This window comes from Ornithorhynchus anatinus, chromosome 10, assembly GCF_004115215.2.
Source record: "Ornithorhynchus anatinus isolate Pmale09 chromosome 10, mOrnAna1.pri.v4, whole genome shotgun sequence".
In the NCBI taxonomy this organism is placed as follows: Eukaryota; Metazoa; Chordata; class Mammalia; order Monotremata; family Ornithorhynchidae; genus Ornithorhynchus; species Ornithorhynchus anatinus.
The window spans coordinates 49,030,795-49,048,556 of record NC_041737.1 but is presented as its reverse complement, the minus strand read 5'-3'; the positions used below and the strand labels follow the sequence as shown (position 1 = coordinate 49,048,556).

Sequence of the window (17,762 nt, the reverse complement as noted above, 5' to 3'; positions counted from 1 at the left end):
AAGTTAAGTGACTCGTCCAGGGTCACACAGCTGACTAGCGGCGGAGCCGGGATTAGAACCCATGACCTCTGACTCCCAAGCCCGCGCTCTTTCCACTGAGCCGTGCTGTTCTCCCTCTTCCTCAGACTGGGAGGCCTATCTGGGTCAGGGACTGTGTACAACCTGATTATCTTGTATTTATCCCAAAGCTTAGTAAAGTGCTTGGCACACAGTAAACACTTAATACCACAGTAAGTGTTTTTCACTATTATTACACGCACGGAGCGTACAGTTCAATACGGGAGGCTAGGCATTATGTAATTTTCAGCTGCTTCCATCTCAGTCACTCCCACTGACAGCACACCCTGAGGCAGCTCCCTTCCCTGCTTGTTGTCAGAAGCCTGCCCTGAATATGCGTCTGCCATAGGAATCTTTCAATCGATCAATCAGTGGTAATTATTGAGCATTTTTTTGCATAGGGTACTGTAATGAGAACCTGGGAGAGTGCAATTGGGTTGGTAGAGTCAATCACTGCCCTCAAGAAGTTTACAGCATGGCGGGAGAAGTATGACATTAAAATCAATTATAAGTAAGGGAAGGACCAGATGATAACGATACGTACCTACGAGGGTGGAGATGGGGTGAGTACCTAACTGTATGGGTGAAGCGGTAGGAAGGGAAATTAGAGTTGGGGGATAAGAAGGAAGACTTCTTGAAGGAGATATGATTTTATTAGGGCTCTGAAGGTGGGGAGAACGGTACTCTGTCTGCAATGGAAGGGTGAGAAGGTTCCAGGTGGGAGGGAGAGTGTGAGAAAGGGGTCGATGGTAGGTATGGTGAGAGGGCTTGTAGGCCAGAGACAAAATTTGGCTGTGATACAGCCTCCAGGTTAGGGGAGAAGGAGGAGAGGTGAGAAGGGATGAAGAGCAGAAAGATGAGGGACTCAAACCTATTCACATCAACATCCTCCTCCCAGCTGAGGACTTGAGGGCCACAGAGAATGAACCACAGTTCCGGGTGCTAAGTTTACCCTACATGAAAAAAAAAATACCCAAGTGACCCACTGCTACACGGTTATCAATTGCAACTTCTAGATATTTTCTTTTGAATGTGACAATAAACAGTTCTGATTTGCACAGTTTCACTATATTTGTGCACATATAGTATTTGGAGAAGAAAAATGAACTGAGTAAATAATAATAATAATATATGCATAAAGTATTTGCAGAAGCGGGTCAGATTATTTGAATGAAGTTCGGGTTATCCTTATATAACTTCATTCAGATCATTTACCAGTTCTCCAAATAACCAATTTAATTCCAGTCCTAACCACTGAAGTGTCTGTTCAAATATGGGGAGGTTTATTTTCTTTTTGGTAAACACACTTAAGTAGTTTCGCAAATATAAAATAATCACGTGATAACTGTCTCTGAAAAGTAAGGTAGGATCATCTCCATTCCAAAGAAGGGCCACTGGAAACAAAAGAATAAATGATGTGACTCCTGACAAAGAGAGAATCGGCTCCAACTGGGATGTGAATTCTGGACCGTCTGAATCTCTGAAATTTAACTTCACAGCACCGCATCACCTCTAGGGCTTCGGGGATCCAGACGCCTACCTGATATGGTCCAGGTAACCCGGGGATCCCTTTGAAATAACATTCTACAGGGCTGAGAACTGGCATTTTCAACAGCCCGTACCACCTTCCTAATTCATTTTGTCTACATACACATACCATCTGAATGCCAATAGGCTTTCCCTGTGGAACACAGCCTAACTCATTTGCATCAACCAGTATTTACTCATCAGAGACCTGCCACTATGCTGACAGAGTCTAATTTTATGAGAAGTCTGCTGGGTCCAATGAAATCAGATACCTTGAAAAAAAAACCACCCAGTAGAATATTAAGATTCATATAGAAATCTGCAGTGACACCTCACAAAGCGCTTAGAACAGTGCCAGAGCTTAGAACGGTGCTTCCCACACAGTAAGCGCTTAACGAATACCAAAATTCTTCGGCTATCATCGGTCACTCCGGGAGGCACGTCTAGGTAACGTGCTTGCACTTGTAATTCTCATCTGAGAAAGAATCCAAAGCTTTCTAATGAAGTTTAGAAAAATCTGAACAATACTCCGGATCATCTAGGCTACCTGACGGATCTGAGGAGACATTCCCCAAAAGGATCTGGATCTTTTCACGTCTGCTTTAACTTGGTGCTTCCGTACGTGTGTGTCACCGCCCCACCTGGCAGCGCAGATGAAGCTACGGTCGTATTTCAGCACTTGAGTAAAGAATGAATTCCTACGTACCAGACACAGTCTAGAGGCTGAAAAGAGAAGGAAGTGTTTTCAGCCCACAGGGTTTTATTTCAAGTCCAGATCGTTTCGTTTTTGCTGCCTTCCTGGGTTGTGAGAGAATCAAATTAATCCACTATGTATGTACCCAGATTGACACTAAAACAACCAAATCACCTGCTTTTATACTTTTAAAATATATCTCTCTGTGGCTCGAACCTATCAACAATTCTTTTAGTTCCAAAAGACGATTGAGAAAGGTTAGTGAAAAAAAAGTCAGTGTTTCCTCAGCGCACTGAAAATGGACTTTCATAGAAGGAAACTGTCAAATAATCCAACTTAAAACAAATCCAGTCATTTCATTCTTTTGCCCATCATTTTTCTCCTCACATTTGCCAATTATTAACGGCATCTGTAGCTTTTCAAAAAGGCTTCCGGGCTTTTATTTCTTTCCCTACATGATCCCGCAGCTAAGTCATAATGTTGAATTCCTTATATCACATTCATTTTCTTGACAACTGCCTGATGTAATAAACAAGACCCAGCATAAAAAGTGAGCTCGACGAAAAAAGTTCAATACCATACGAAACATCTGAAATACAGAGGGATAAGAATTAAAACTGTCCAAAATTGTCCTTTTATTTAAAGCCCACTCTGAATTCTACATCATTCTATAATAGTAAAGAGGACATGAACTCCAAGTGTTGGAAAAGCAAACCTACCATTATCGGTGACGGTTCCCTTGAAATTAGGACCGAGTCCCTGCGGTACCCCCTCTCAGGGTCGCACCTGGAGAGTTTCCAGCACCCTACCCGTCTCGACTACGGGAGGGAGAGTCAAGCAGAAGCCTATCCACTCCATTCCTAGCTTGGGCAGTGGCTAGCAAGCGGAAGGCGAAATCTGCTACAAGTCAAAACTCCCCTGCACTGGGCAGCAGCGGCATGGGAAAGAGTCGAGGGCGGAGACTCAAGTTTACTGCACGGAAGTTGGCAGTGGTAGACCGCTTCTGGATTTTTACCAAGAAAACTCTACGGATCCACTACCAGAACAACCGCAGATGGAGGTGGGGCGTTCCGGGAGAGATGGGCCCATGGTGTCGCTATGGGTCGGAGATGACTCGACAGCATAAGACAAGACCCTTCAGTACAATGTCAAACAAAACTAATTAAAAAATCATAACTACCAAAAAATGTCCCTCACCTTTGCTAGGATTTTTCCAGGCCAAGAGATGGGCAGCATGATATATTCAATTTTACACCCCAGCCAGAACTGGGTGTATTGGGTCAAAATGAACTGGTTAATTTTAAATCTAAGACAATTGGTCTCGAGCTTCACCCGCTTGGTTTCCAGATATAGACCCATAGGATGAAGTCTCCGTTTGCAAGGAATAAGAACTACAGCATTCAGCCTGAAAGAAAAACTCAACTAATTTGAAAATGCTGAGAGGTCAGCGCACTGCCTCGGATAGGGTCCCGATTTACTGACGCCAGAGCGTCACACCAGAAAGTGGGAAACTATGATCCCCACGGCAGGCAAAAGGAAAATCTTACCAGGGTAAGACATACAAAATAATTAAAAGTCGCTGCCTCCAAAGATAGCCAGGATGGTCCAGACAAAAGCCCTCAGGTGAATGCGTTTCAACCAAGCGGTTTACAAATAAGAACACTACATGGTGTGAAGGAACTGCTAGTGTATCCAAGGTAGAGTGGCCAGTTCAGACCCCTTGATATTCGGTGAAATCTCGGCCACGTTAAAACTCGTAATTCAAGCTCTTCAGCATAAGAAGATCTCCTTGTCTTGTGAGGAAAGAAAAAATTACGGGAAGTCTCTTGATTGGGGCACTGTTAGGCTCTGTACTGTTTCCAAAGAGAGTAACTAGTGTCCCATCCTGGATAGAGAGCTGGCTCAGTAAAGATTTTTCGCAAATCCGTTAGGATTGCAACACTAAATGGAGTTCTAAGTTTCCATCCTCACTGTTCTTGGCTTCATTTGGTGCATCCTGACACCCTGACTTCAAAGCAAAAGATGAATACGCACTGAATTGGAAGGATTCAGAAACTTGCTCTTCTTTTTTTGTTTGTTTGTTTAATGGCATTTGTTTTACACTTACTGTGTGTCAAGCACTCTTCTACGAGCTAGGAGAAGATCAGGTTGGACACAGCCTCCCGTCCCTCATACGGCTCACAGTCTAGATCAGAGAGAGTAGGATTTAATCCCCATTTTACAGATGAGGGAACTGAGGCCCAGAGAAGTTAAGTGATTTGCCCAAGATCACCCCACAGACAAGAGGTGAATCCGGGATTAGAACTCAGGTCCTCTGACTCCCAGGCCTTTGCTCTTTCCACCAGGCCATGCTGCTTCTCTAGCTTGGCCTAGTGAAAAGAACACTTTCCTCCCCAGTCCAATCTTAAGCAACAACAGGAGTTAAACAACACAAATTCTCTGGGAGAGTTGGACACATGGCATATTTCTGGTCACCCTAGAGTCATGGATCCTATATGGAAGATGGGGCGTGCCCAATTTTGCAGGGGAGATGCTACACTGAAGCCCAAAGTCCTGTAAGGCCCAAGTTAAAATGGGTCTCAGACCCGATCGGAAACCTGATCAGTAATGGGAAGCAAGGAAAGGAGGTGATGAGAAGGAAATAGCGGTGTGGAGTTTTTCCTGAGTTGGAGCAGGAAAAAATATACTGTCAGAGGGCCCCCCGGAAATCTGACCTGATGGCAGCACGTGAACGAGAAAGACCAGGCGCTATGCCATGAGAGCTTGAAGGTCACTGATCCATTCCAAAGAAAAAAGACCGCCAAGAAGAAAAGAGGTTTCAGAAACACCGCGGGGAGGGGGTGGCCATTCACCTGCTTGATTTTGTTGCGCGAGTTGGTGATGCGCTCGGTGATGCTCTGATACGTGCGGATGGCAGTCGTCAGCTCGGTGTAGTGCTGAACAATCAGCTCGTCCAGGTCCCTATCGCACTTCTCATAAGCCTCTTCCAGCCGGCCTTTCTCATTCTCTCGGTCTTCAACATCGTCGCTGGAGGAAAGAGTCCTAATGATGGAACAAGACAGAGGTTAAGATTCACAATTTACCAACGGAGGAACCCTAATGCGCAACCCCTGTAATCGGTGACCAAAGGAAGATGTGGAAATATCTTCACTGGAGATAATAACAACAGTAATAATTATGGTATTTGTTAAGCGCTTAGTATGTGCCGAGCACTGTTCTATGTGCTGAGATAGATACAAGGTTATCAGGTTGTCCCATGTGGGGCTCACAGTCTTAATCCCCATTTTACAGACGAGGTAACAGGCAGAGAAGTTAAGTGACTTGCCCGAAGTCACCAGCTGACAAGTGGCGGAGCCGGGATCAGAACTCACGACCTCTGACTCCCAAGCCCGGGCTCTTGCCACTAGGCCACGCTGCTTCTCTACCCAGCCATGCTGCTTCTCCACCCTGAGATCTGAGATCTTTCAGAACAGTCCATCCAACTGGGCTCATAACAATAATCATAATAATTATTATTTACTGGGTGCTTACGGTATTCAGAGCGCTCTTCTAAACGCGTGGGAGAGTACGATATAACACAGTTGGTTGACAAGGTCCTGCCCAAAAGGCCAGGTATTTGTTACGTGTATACTATCTGGCAAAAACTCTACTAAGCGTTGGGTAGATCCAAGTCTTCTAATTCCCAGGCCTGGGGCTCTTTAATAATAATAATAATAATTTTGGTATCCGATTAGCACTTACTATGTGCCGAGCACGGTTCCAAGCACTGGGGTAGACACAGGGTAATCAGGTTGTCCCATGTGCGGCTCACAGCCTTCATCCCCATTTTACAGATAACTGAGGAGTGAAGTGACTTGCCCAAACTGACAAGTGGGGGAGTCGGGATTAGAACCCACGGCCTCTGATTTCTAAGCCCGGGCTCTTGCCACTAAGCCACGCTGCTTCTAGAAAATGGCCCCTAGATGGTCTACCCTAAACTATAAGGGTGGGTTACATAAGGTCTAGAAGATCCTTTCCAGGCATGGGAATCTAAACTGTAAAGCAAGTCAGTCATTCTGTTTCTCTTATCCCAATAAAATAAAGAAAGGTTTATACAACTCAGCAATAACCTGGAGGGAGTAAAGCTGATAAGCTTATTAAAAATCTATCAATATCCTACAACAATAGAAGTCAGAGACCTTAGTTTCTGCTATTATCTTATTTTCTCTGGAACTTTTTTTTTTTTTTTTTTTACATTCAGCATTATAATCAGGAATGAAAGGCAGGGGGAGGGGAGATCCTTCTCCGCTTATCTGTTAGTTGCCATGATTTACAGAGGTTCATTAAATTGCCTCAGATTTGTCAGCGTGTACATTCACCACAGTTTATTTCATCTTTCTTTTTAATTTTGGAGGGGGGCTGAATATCTTAGACTCGGGAAGATGGATGCAATCAATTACAAGTCCATCATTAAAGCCACTTTAAGAGATGGACTGTCAGCAAATCAATTATAAACCCACTCTCATAGACCTCCAAATACATCACTGAAGTTTACTCCGAGTTGCCATTCAGAATAGGAAAACTCACTACGGGCATCATTTTATACACTAAAAGTACCACCCACCCATCACTGGTAGGGAAAAATCTGCTGGCACTGGCATGTATAAAGTTCAGTAATGCCTTACTTTAAATGAACCTCTGAGGACTCTGGATTTCCATTTGTTAATCTGAAATGTTTTATTCGAAAACATGAATCAGAGGTTAAGAATGCACACCCTCCCCTTTCAACAGTTTTAAAAATGACATTTGTTTTCATGGTTCTTGAACAAGAGCCAACTGGGCTGTCTACTGGGTTCCCCAATAGTGTGTTTTGACAGTCTGGGCAGATTGCACCGGTGATAAGGGAGCGATTGGGAATCTGATGAAGGAATAGAATATAGCCCAGACAGGATGGAGGGTGATCATCTTTAGCTAAAAATGATTTTAAAAAGAGGGAAAATGAGAAGTTCGGAGGATGGGGACGAAGACAACCATCGATACTACGGTCCAGAGTACCCAAGCCAGTCTTAAGTGGCTGCTTCCAGGATGCATAACCCTGTTCTGTAAATCTGAAGGTTTACAAGCCGCTGGTCTACAGCAAAGCAAGATCATAAAACGGCTTCATGTGTTCAATTGTCCCATAGGGGACAGTTCTGAATATTTAACTCTGCCTTGATGCCACTGAGGAGTAATAAAAAAAATGTCAACTGAATGCTTGAGGCTGAACTGGATCAATTTCTCATTCCTCCTGTTTTACATGTTTCTCTGTCTCTATTTTGGGGAGAAAAGGTATAAACCATTCCAACCACTTATATTACCAGTAGAATAGGCATTAAAGAAAATGTCATACCACCAAAGATCCGTTTCTTCTGGATCTACTGTCAGTATAACAAATTACAGGAAAGTGATGGGGTATTCTAAAAACGGAGGGGCTTTTGGAATGCAGGCTTAAGAGTAAATTGTGTCCGTAGGGGCTTCTCCGATTTTCAAGTTCTGAGAAAACTTAGCGCAAAGACGAAACGAGTGAAACATAAGCCCTCCTGCACTTTTCTCCCCACGTGCGGCTTTTATCCCAACCCTGAAATCAGGCCAGTTTTCAGATTTTCCCCGAAGTCAAAATTACAGCAGCAGGAACGAACGTTTCGAAAAATCAAGTAGCCGAGGATAGGGTTTGAAATCTTACAGGTGTGAATGAATCAAAGCAACATCAAGAAGCTTAAAATGGTGTCACATATAGGGGTGGTAATAACTGTCTAGACACCTGAAATCAATCCAGCAGCATGAGAGCTTTACAGCAATATACTCATTTAGAAACTAATAGCTGCGGCGCATCCAAAACGGGACGATGAAAAAAAAAAAAAAACTCAGCTCGATCTAGTGACTAGGGTGTCGGGAGCTTTAGAAATCGAGTCCCAGTTTCCCCTCTCTCTTGGGCAAGGCATCTGTCTCTCTGGGTCTGTTTCCCTTTCGGTTAAAAAGGGGCTGGAAATAAAGACCTCTTCTCCCCAGATTCAGTGAAGCAAAATAACAAACAGAAATCTGAAAAGTCAGATGAAGCAGCAGCAAGCAAGCAAAGCAAGCAAAAATCAAAAACTGTCATCCCTGTTGATGAGCTAACTAGAGGGTAACGGTCAAGCGAGGAGGCTGAGAATTACGGAAACCCCATATCTCAGGATTTTTATTCCGCCCCAGGCTGCAAGTCATGTAGAAATCAAATAACTAATCAAATGGTCACTTTCTAGGCTCGCCAAAGGACTTTAAGGATCTGTCTCCTAATTTACCATTTCTCTCTGTCCTAGATGACTCCTACTGTCCAGTCTATTGCCTAGAGAGAGAAGGAACGATCGACTGGGTGCATGTGACACACTCAAGAGCAAATACCAACCAGTAATTGGGAATTCCCCAGTTGTACTCTCGTAGTGAGAACGCTGAATCAAGGACAGGCAGCAGGGTTTACCGAGCAGTATAAAGACAGACAAAAACAGGCTCCCGGACCCGCTCGTGTCTGCCCCATCCTAAAAAATCCCTCCTTTGTCCACCCCCTCGACTCCCTCCAGTGATGGCCCCATCTCCCTCTGACCCTTCCTCTCCAAATTCCCGGAGGGAGTCGTCTATGCCCGCTGCCTCCACTTCCTCTCTCTGTCTCCCCCGATTAGACTGTAAGCCCGTCAAAGGGCAGGGACTGTCTCTATCTGTTGCCGATTTGTACATTCCAAGCACTTAGTACAGTGCTCTGCACATAGTAAGCACTCAATAAATACTATTGAATGAATGAATCAAGGGGATGTACATCTCATTAACAAAATAAATAGGGTAACAGAAGTACATACAAATGAGCGGACGAGGACAGTGCTGAGGGGAGGGGAAGGGAGAGGGGGAGGAGCAGAGGGAAAGAGGGGGTAAAGGGGGCTTAGCTGAGGGGAGGTGAAGGGGGAGCAGAGAGGGAGCAGATGGAGCAGAGGGAAAAGGGGAAGCTCAGACTGGGAAGGTCTCTTGGAGGAGGTGAGCTCTCAGTAGGGCTTTGAAGAGGGGAAGAGAATTAGTTTGGCGGAGGTGAGGAGGGAGGGCGTTCCAGGACAGCAGGAGGCGGGTACTTAAAAACTACAAAGTTTGAGCCTTCCAAAGTTTTAAGTCACACTCGGCTTTGGGGTCTTCCGGCCTTACTTCCCAACTACAGGCAGGGAAATTTAAAATGTGCGATGGGTATACACCCGGTGGGTATCCAGCACTGTGTTCCACCAAAAGCTGACTGTCTACCATAAGAGCTCTATATAAATAACTGTGGAGGGCTAAAAGTGAAAGTGTTTGTCAGTTCCTTTTCCTCCACCAGTTCCTGTTTCAGTGCAGCAGGTCAAATGGCTTGAAAGGAAAATAACCAATCTCCACCACTGGTTTTCAACTGCTGTACAATTTTTCTTTCACTTTGGAACCCACTCAGGAAGCAAATGCATAAATGCCAGCACACCCCCGAACAGACGGAAGGCAGGCCAGAGACAAAATAAACCCAAACGGTTTCGGAAGTACGACCGATTTCGCAAAAGGTGTGATGTCGTTCAGAAGGAAAAACAACAATCTAGGGTATGGTACAGAGCAGTGTAAATCAAAAATAACCAAGTCTGCCTTCCCACCACTGAGAAAGACCAGGGCTGCCTACTAACAGGAAATCCTAATTCCATCACAAAAAAAAAATCAGCAATGGTCAAATTCCAAGTACCACTTATAAAATACACATCTCTGTCCAGTGATCTTAGACATTTCATTGGGACTCTGGGCAGAAATCATCTCTTCAGATGCTCCGGAATCTTCATCCTTGAACATTCTGCACAGTGCCCGGTATAAGGGGAGCTTAGAAAATGTAAGACACTGAAGAATAGGAGGACTCATAGGAGCTCCGGAGATCAGTTAGAGCGCTACTTAGCAATTAATGGTCCTAATTCACAGAATTCCAAGTGGTACTCACGCCAGGTCCCCTGGGCAACCCCCTCACATGGGTTGCTCTTCTGAGAACCTGCATGGCTTAGTGAAAAGTGCATGAGCCTGGGAGTCAGAGAATACTAATAATAATAATGATATTCTTTACATGCTTACTCTGTGCCATGAACTGTATTAAGCGCTGGGTTAGATTCAAGATAATCAGGTTGGACACAGTCCCTGTCCCACATGGAGCTCAAAGTCTTAATTCCCATTTTACAAATGAGGTCACTGAGGCACAGAAGTTAAGTGACTTGCCCAGGGTCACAGCAGACGAGCGGCAGAGCTGGGATTAGAATCCACACCCTCTGACTCCCAAGTCCATGCTTTTGTCATCCACCTTCAGCATTAATGTATACACATATTCAAGGATTCAATCGGTCACTTCACCTTGATGACCTGATGTTACTGACCACTACATCCTTGTTCTTGCTCCTGCTATACCTACATGATTGAAATCTGCTGCCCCGCTTGGCCAACAGCAGGGATTATGTTTCTGACACACGGTTGTGCTTACCAGAAAAGCACTAAAATACCATGGGCTGATTTAACAATTAAACGCAATATAGACCAGTGTGGCCAAAAGCTCCTGCCTGGTTGGATCTTTGCTTATGAACCTAATCTTTCATTTCCTCTTGTCAAAGAGTTCATTTCTTAGCACCAAAGTCCCAGTTTTCCCTTCATCTTACAGTGTAGTTCAAGAAAAGCACTGAATGAACCCACGTTCGATAGTCCTTATAGTCAAAACAACCTCCATGTCAAGCACCCAGTGAAAACTGGAATCTCACGAAGAAACCTAGCCCTTCCATCTATGAAGCCCACTATGTTCAGTTCTTGGGTTTTATTCGGGTAGTATTATGAAACCTTACACCTGAACTAAACTCCAGGTATCCGCTGCAATAAGCTTCTTCTTGCTTTAAAGGACCAAGAAACAACCTTTGATGGTGGGAGCTTTATTTGATCGCCAGAAACAGCCTTCCAACATGGCTAGGCAAGTTCAACCACCTTTCAGCTGGAGCACGATGACCCGCTGAAATGGCATACCACTGTTTTGAGGGGAGAGATCGCCGGCAGATGAGAGCTCATCGGCCACTGGGCCACCTTTCTATTTGGTTGGACCCATCTTCCTTCATTTGGAGGACCCCCAAAAAACCTCTTCTTCCCAAGTTCCAGTGAAAGAGGGGACACCACTGTCTGGAGCCAGTTCTCGGTCACTCAATGAGTGACCCAGGCTGGTGATCTGACGTAGCTAAACTGATGGCCCTGGGGAGTGGGCAAGGCTCTACACCTCGCAACATATGGTTGAGAGAAGTATAAACCCGGCCCAAAATATCGCTCTCAAAGTGCAACATAGTCTGGCAGTTTATGCTGTACTGACATGGACAAACATCAACTGTCATTATGACTAGCGTACACAACTATACACTAACCCAAACAAAACCAAAGCACAGTATTGATATTGACAAACATCAGCAGTCATTTTGACTGGCGTAGGCAACTTTACACTAACCCAAGCAAAGAACAAAATGCAGAATTGACATTGACAAATAGCAGTCATTACCACTAGTGTACACACCTTTACACTAACCCAAACAAAAACATCACCACAGAAACCCACAGAAATTTTCTCCATCTGGATGGCAGATCTAAGCCTAAAAGCTAACACCCAGAAGCGGTTGGGTTAACTTGAGTTATCTAACACTACACACCAGAGGTCACAGTGGAACTTGGGTAGCAAAATGACTTAGCTTATAGGTAGTAGATAATGGATTTCTCCATGTTATATTTTATTGAAACCATAACATTATCCACAGGGCCCCATAATTGGATTCAAGATACGGCCTGCCCCTCAAAAGAGGTACCATTTACTTCAGACAAGGGCAGGCGTTCGGCAGATAAATTGGTTTCCAAGCACATTTCACCGCTGGTGTGAAAGCATCCTTGGGTTGCTATTACTAATAATAATTTTGGTACTCGTTAATAGCTTCTTTACCAAGCATTCACTGTATTAAGAGCTGGGGTAGATACAAGATAACTCAGATACATTACCTTGTCCCACATGGGGAATCCACAGTCTTAGCAGAAGAGACTGGGATTTAAACAACGATTGTGGTATTTGCCAAGCGCTTACTATGTGCAAGGCACTGTACTAACCGCTGGGGTAGATAAGAGCAAATCGGGTTGGACACAGAACCTGCCCGACGTGGGGCTCACAGTCACCATCCCCATTTTACAGATGAGCTGAGGCCCAGAGAAGTGACTTGCCCAAGGTCACACGGCGGACACGTGGTGGAGCCGGGATTAGAACCAGCCACGTGTTCGATCCACTAAGCCATCTGTAAAAAGTCCATTTTACGGATGAGGAAACCGAGATCCGGGAGTTAAGTGACTTGTCCATGATCTCACAGTAGACAAGTGGCGGTGCTGAGATTAGAACTCACATCCTGCGGCTTCCGGGTCCGTGCTCTTTCCACTAGGGCCCGCTGCTTCAACGACTTAGGGAAATATCAAATTTGGGGACTCAACCTACACAGAACAAGAGCATCAGCTATTGCTCCAGCTCCCTAGAGTATTAAACTGCAGAATTAACTTCTTCAGTCATCTGCAGCATTTTAACATCTTTCGGCCACAATCCCCAGGACCCTCGACGGGCCGGGACGAGTGCGATACCATACATAGAGCACTGCAAATGATCCCAACCCGCGTAGGAAGGGGTTTGATTTTTCCTGGTTTTTGAATGGACGTTTCACGGCCTGCAGAAGTATTTACTAAGGGCTTGCCGTGTGCGGAGCACCGACCTAGACGCTGGGAAAAAATACCCAGATGAGAATGAGACGTGGTTCCTGTTCCTCGGGGTACGCATAATCTAAGAGGACCTGAGGTTCGAATCTCAGCTCAACCACTTGCCTGCTGAGTGGAAAGTCACTTAAACTTCTCTGTTACCGCAAATGTGAAATGGGAATGAAATACCTCTTCTCCCTCTTAGACTGTGAGCCTTATGTGGGACGAGGACTGCGTTTGACCTGATCTTGTATCCACCCTAGCACTTAGTCCAGGGCTCGGTACCTAATAAGCGCTTAACAGGAACCAAAATTAAATCTAGGAAGGAGGGTCATCTATTAATTACTTCTTCGCTTTCGATAACTATAGGAGTCTTTTTAACATGAAAGGGCGGTAGGCCACCGCAATTTTCAGTGATCCTCAAAATATTCTTAATCTCCATTTGGGGATTACCGTTCAATCCTCACTCTCCCCCTCTGGTCTTCCAGAGGTAAAGAGTGGAGGAAAAGTACCACTTAAGTGGAGTTCTCAAAAATACATATATAAAGGTTGAAATGGTGCTGCTCCAAATTTATCCCCCTGCATTAAGTCACGACAGCACTTAAACCGACTCAGGCAGGCCTGGCCAAGACGACAATAGCACAGACAGGCTGATTTCAACTGTAAAATAGTTGGAAGGCTGAACTATGGCTGTTCCCGCTGCTTAATTCTTTCGTTTGACTACATTATGGTTGTAATGAGTGGTGGGAACGCTTACCGCTTAGCGTTATCATCGCCATAGTAATAACCAAGTGCCTACATGATGAGAAGCGCTGTATTAAGCACCTGGAAGAGTCCAACAGAAGCAAGACTCGATGTAACTGTCCTCCAAGAGTTTACAATCTAATTGCAAATCAGGGTCTTTAGAGGCAAAAAAAGTCCATTTAATGTCTTATGTAAAAAAAAAAAAAAACAGGCCAAGTTATCCTTAAACTCTCACTGTCTGGATTTTTCCAATCTCCAGGGAAGTGAAAACACAGCAGAAGCCTCTTCAGAGGGAGTGAAGAAGATAAAGAGAGCTCTTTATTTGCCATTTTCAGTTGGTTCATGTAATTAGAGGAATCCACAAATTAACGAGAGATTCGCAACTGGAATTAAGGGGAACCTGGGGCCGACAGATTGAGGAGTCACGATTTGGGAGTCACCCACATGCAAAGGATAGATGAATATACCAGAGAGAATGTGCACAAAGACAGAAGAGAGAGGATGAGAGAAGGGAGATAGAAAGAGCACATTTTAGTTAGGGTTACCCTAGCAAATTATCTGGATAATCAAACACAGAAATGCACTCCTGAAATATCTTGATAATGAAATGCTCACAAGACTTTTTTGGGGTCCGTTTGTACTGGGGGGCTTGAATAATCTGGATAAATGCTGACTTTGTAGCTTAATATTAAAGAGCAACTGTCGCCTGCGTCAATCTGAAAAATGTATACATTTTATTGTTCATTTCTGTAATCTTCGCCTCTTTCCAGATTTGAAAATATTGGCAGAGCAGCCCTCTAAACTGCAACTTACAATGACAAGTTCCAGTGAAAAACTTTTCCCATGAACCAAGACCACTTTCCATCAATTCAATACAAACCAATCCATTTAATACCCAGTAACAGTAAACAATTTCCCATTTAATGTCAATTGAAAAATCACTGGTGTCTTGCTCTAGACGGCACTTAGTGCCAATTACTACACACAGCACAAGTGGTTTTTCAATATTTCAATTAACTCGGCTATACAAAACACTTCTGGTGACAATGAGCTATAATTCATATGACCAACAAAAAGGGCCATTTTCCAAGTTTTACAGTTGTTTTCTTTAAGCCAAACATGAGAGTTAGACAAATAACTCTAGCGAGAGCTGTGAAGTACTTTACTTCTAACAAAGGCTTTCTGAATATTAAATGGTGAATTAAAACTTTATATAATCATGATAAACATTTCCCTACATAAAAAAAATACATCAGAAGAATTTTGAAAATCTTTCTTGAAATGGGGAGGGAGGAAAATGAAGGAGTCTGATTTTAAATGATCCAATCTTACTGACACTGGAAAATAGAAAAAGAAAATAAAAAGTTTGGTCCACCCTAAACAGAGACCTCCAGACCGAGATCTAGTCTCATCTCTGTTGCCACCTCTCTGTATATTAGTTTCTCCATGACAAAAACAGAAATAATATTGCTACCAATCATTTTCATGGGCATGCTACAAAAGATAAGACTGTAGGAAGTTCTGGCTCCTTTAAGTGGAATATTTTACATTGTTTTTTAATTCTAAAAAAAAAAATTCACTTATTCTGGTATTTTCATTTTGCATTTCAGAGACACGATCAGGTTAGTCCATTTCACCAACTGAATCTCAAGGTCCACTTGGCTGTGTGATCTTGGGCAAGCCACTTAACTTCTCTGTGCCTCAGTTACCTCATCTGTAAAATGGGGATTGAGAGTGTGAGTCCCACGTGGGACAACCTAATGACCCTGTACCTACTCTGGTACTTAGAACAGGGCTTGGCACACAGTGAGCACTTAAATACTATAATAATAATAATAATAATAATTGACTAGTTGTTGCAACACAGTGCCACATGTGCCCTAGCATGCTAACAAGAATTGTTGTGATTATCCCAAGAAGGCATCTCCATCAGCCGATGACAGTTTTTAACCCACTGAAAAAAGTAGGAAACTACATGTACAGAATCAAAAGATGAATTTCCAACAGAGAAGTAAGATTTCTCAGGCAGGGCGTTAAGAAATCAAACGTGTATTCCACTAGTTATCACACGAGGCAGCAAGATAAAGAACCCACGTGGAAAACAATTTTCTAAGCAAATAACGGGAAAACTGCTTTGAAAGTCGAGTAGAGCTGGAAACGGAGTGGTGAGCGGGAAAGACTGACAAGCTGGACATTTCAAGAATCATTTTAACCGCTGAGCTAGACTTTATCCCGCTTTACTCAAAACCCACTTACAATGAAGAGAAAAGTAACAAAATTGCATTGTTCATATTTTTCCATCTAGACTCAGTGCTGCCAGGACATGTGGCAAGGAGAAAGTAGATTAAAATAGCAATGAAAACACTAATCCTTAAAGTTTCACCATTATGTTCTCTCCCACCTCACTTAATAATAATAATAATAATGATGATATTTGTTAAGCGCTTCCTATGTGCCAAGCACATAGGGTCATGGGTTCTAATGCCAGCTCTGCCACTTGTCAGCTGTGTGACTTTGGGCAAGTCACTTAACTTCTCTGGGCCTCAGTTACCTCATCTGTAAAATGGGGATTAACTGAGCCTCACGTGGGACAACCTGATTATCCTGTATCTACCCCAGCACTTAGAACAGTGCTCTGCACGTAGTAAGCCCTTAAATACCAACATTATTATTTTTATTATGTCTCTGGTCACACTCCCTTCCTGCTACAAGTCAGACAACAGAACAGCACACCTATTCCTTCAGACGAAACTTGGACTCCTCCTCCAAAGCTCACTCTGCAAACACTCAAAACCATGAAATTTCACAGGTGTCAAAAATATGTGCCTTTTTGAAATCCAGACTTTCATAAGGACAGACAGGTTGCCAACAGTTGAGCCTTAAACTGTCTTCAATCCTCTCTGACACCTAAAACAGGAGAACCTGTCTTTATGAAACCTCAATTCTAAGGTTTCGATAAGGTCTCCTCGAGTCGCAATCAAAGTTTGTCTTCCCAATTAAACCAGCTATTAAAGGCCAACTTGTTAAAAAAAAAAAAAAACCCAACAGTTAATTGGAAAGAGAATCACCTAACTGTATGAGGCGAAACACATTCCCCAATTAAAAATCTGACAAGGTCTCACAAAAATACAACAGCATCTCCAAAATGCCAGCTAGCTTGTTCCTAGTGTACGAAGACTGCCTCCACTAACTTCAGACAAAACAAAAGGTTAGAAAAAAATCAATATCAATGCAGGCGAATGTCTCCTCTAAGAAAATATCCCCAAATTGTACACCAGCAGGTGGCCAAACTTTGTCCAATTAATTCACTTTCAAAGAGCCAGTGACAAGACCAGGGAGTTAAATCCGGGATTCGGGATTCAGTAGCAACCACACCGTTTCCGTCGAGGAACGTTTGGGCTTATTAAGATTTTAATGATGGTCTCTTCCTCCCTGTCCCTTCGGTCTGTTTTGCCCTAAGACTGATCTCACCTGCACCACATGCTTTTACTAGATTACGTCTAAACGAGCACCTAGCGTAGGAAAGACGACAACTACAACACATGCAGTAACAGGAAAGCGGCGTGGCCTAACGGAAAGAACACGGGCCCAGGAGGCGGAGGACCCGGGTTCTAATTCTGGCTCTGCCGCTTCCCTGGTGTGGGCAAGTCACTTCGCTGGGCCTCGGTTTCCTCACCTGTAAAATAGGGAGTACACACCTGTACTCCCTCCTACTCTGTGAGCCTCGTGAGGGACACGGAGTGTGTCCAACTAACTTTTCCTGTATCTACCCCAGTGCTCAGTCTTGGCACAAATCAAGCCCTTAAATACCACAGCTGCTATTAAAACTAGGAAAACTAAACCTTCCGTACCCACGCTAACCCCGGGACAGTTTGTTTACAGCTGGCTTGCATCCTGCCCAACCCGTCGTGTCTGTAACCTTAAAGGGGTAATAAAGAGTGTGCAGATAACACCTGTGGAAAAATCTTCT

The 17,762-nt window shown here is 43.8% G+C and overlaps 1 protein-coding gene across 2 annotated transcripts in view; it reads right to left on the bottom strand.

The window, feature by feature from the left end:
• EXOC4 (exocyst complex component 4) overlaps window positions 1-17,762 on the bottom strand; it is a 561,659-nt gene that overhangs the window by 537,527 nt on the left and 6,370 nt on the right. For both annotated transcript variants that reach the window (XM_029073281.1, XM_039913205.1), the window contains exon 2: window positions 5,131-5,320. In XM_029073281.1, the coding sequence (XP_028929114.1) occupies window positions 5,131-5,320 (190 nt within the window). The remainder of the gene's footprint in view (window positions 1-5,130; window positions 5,321-17,762) is intronic.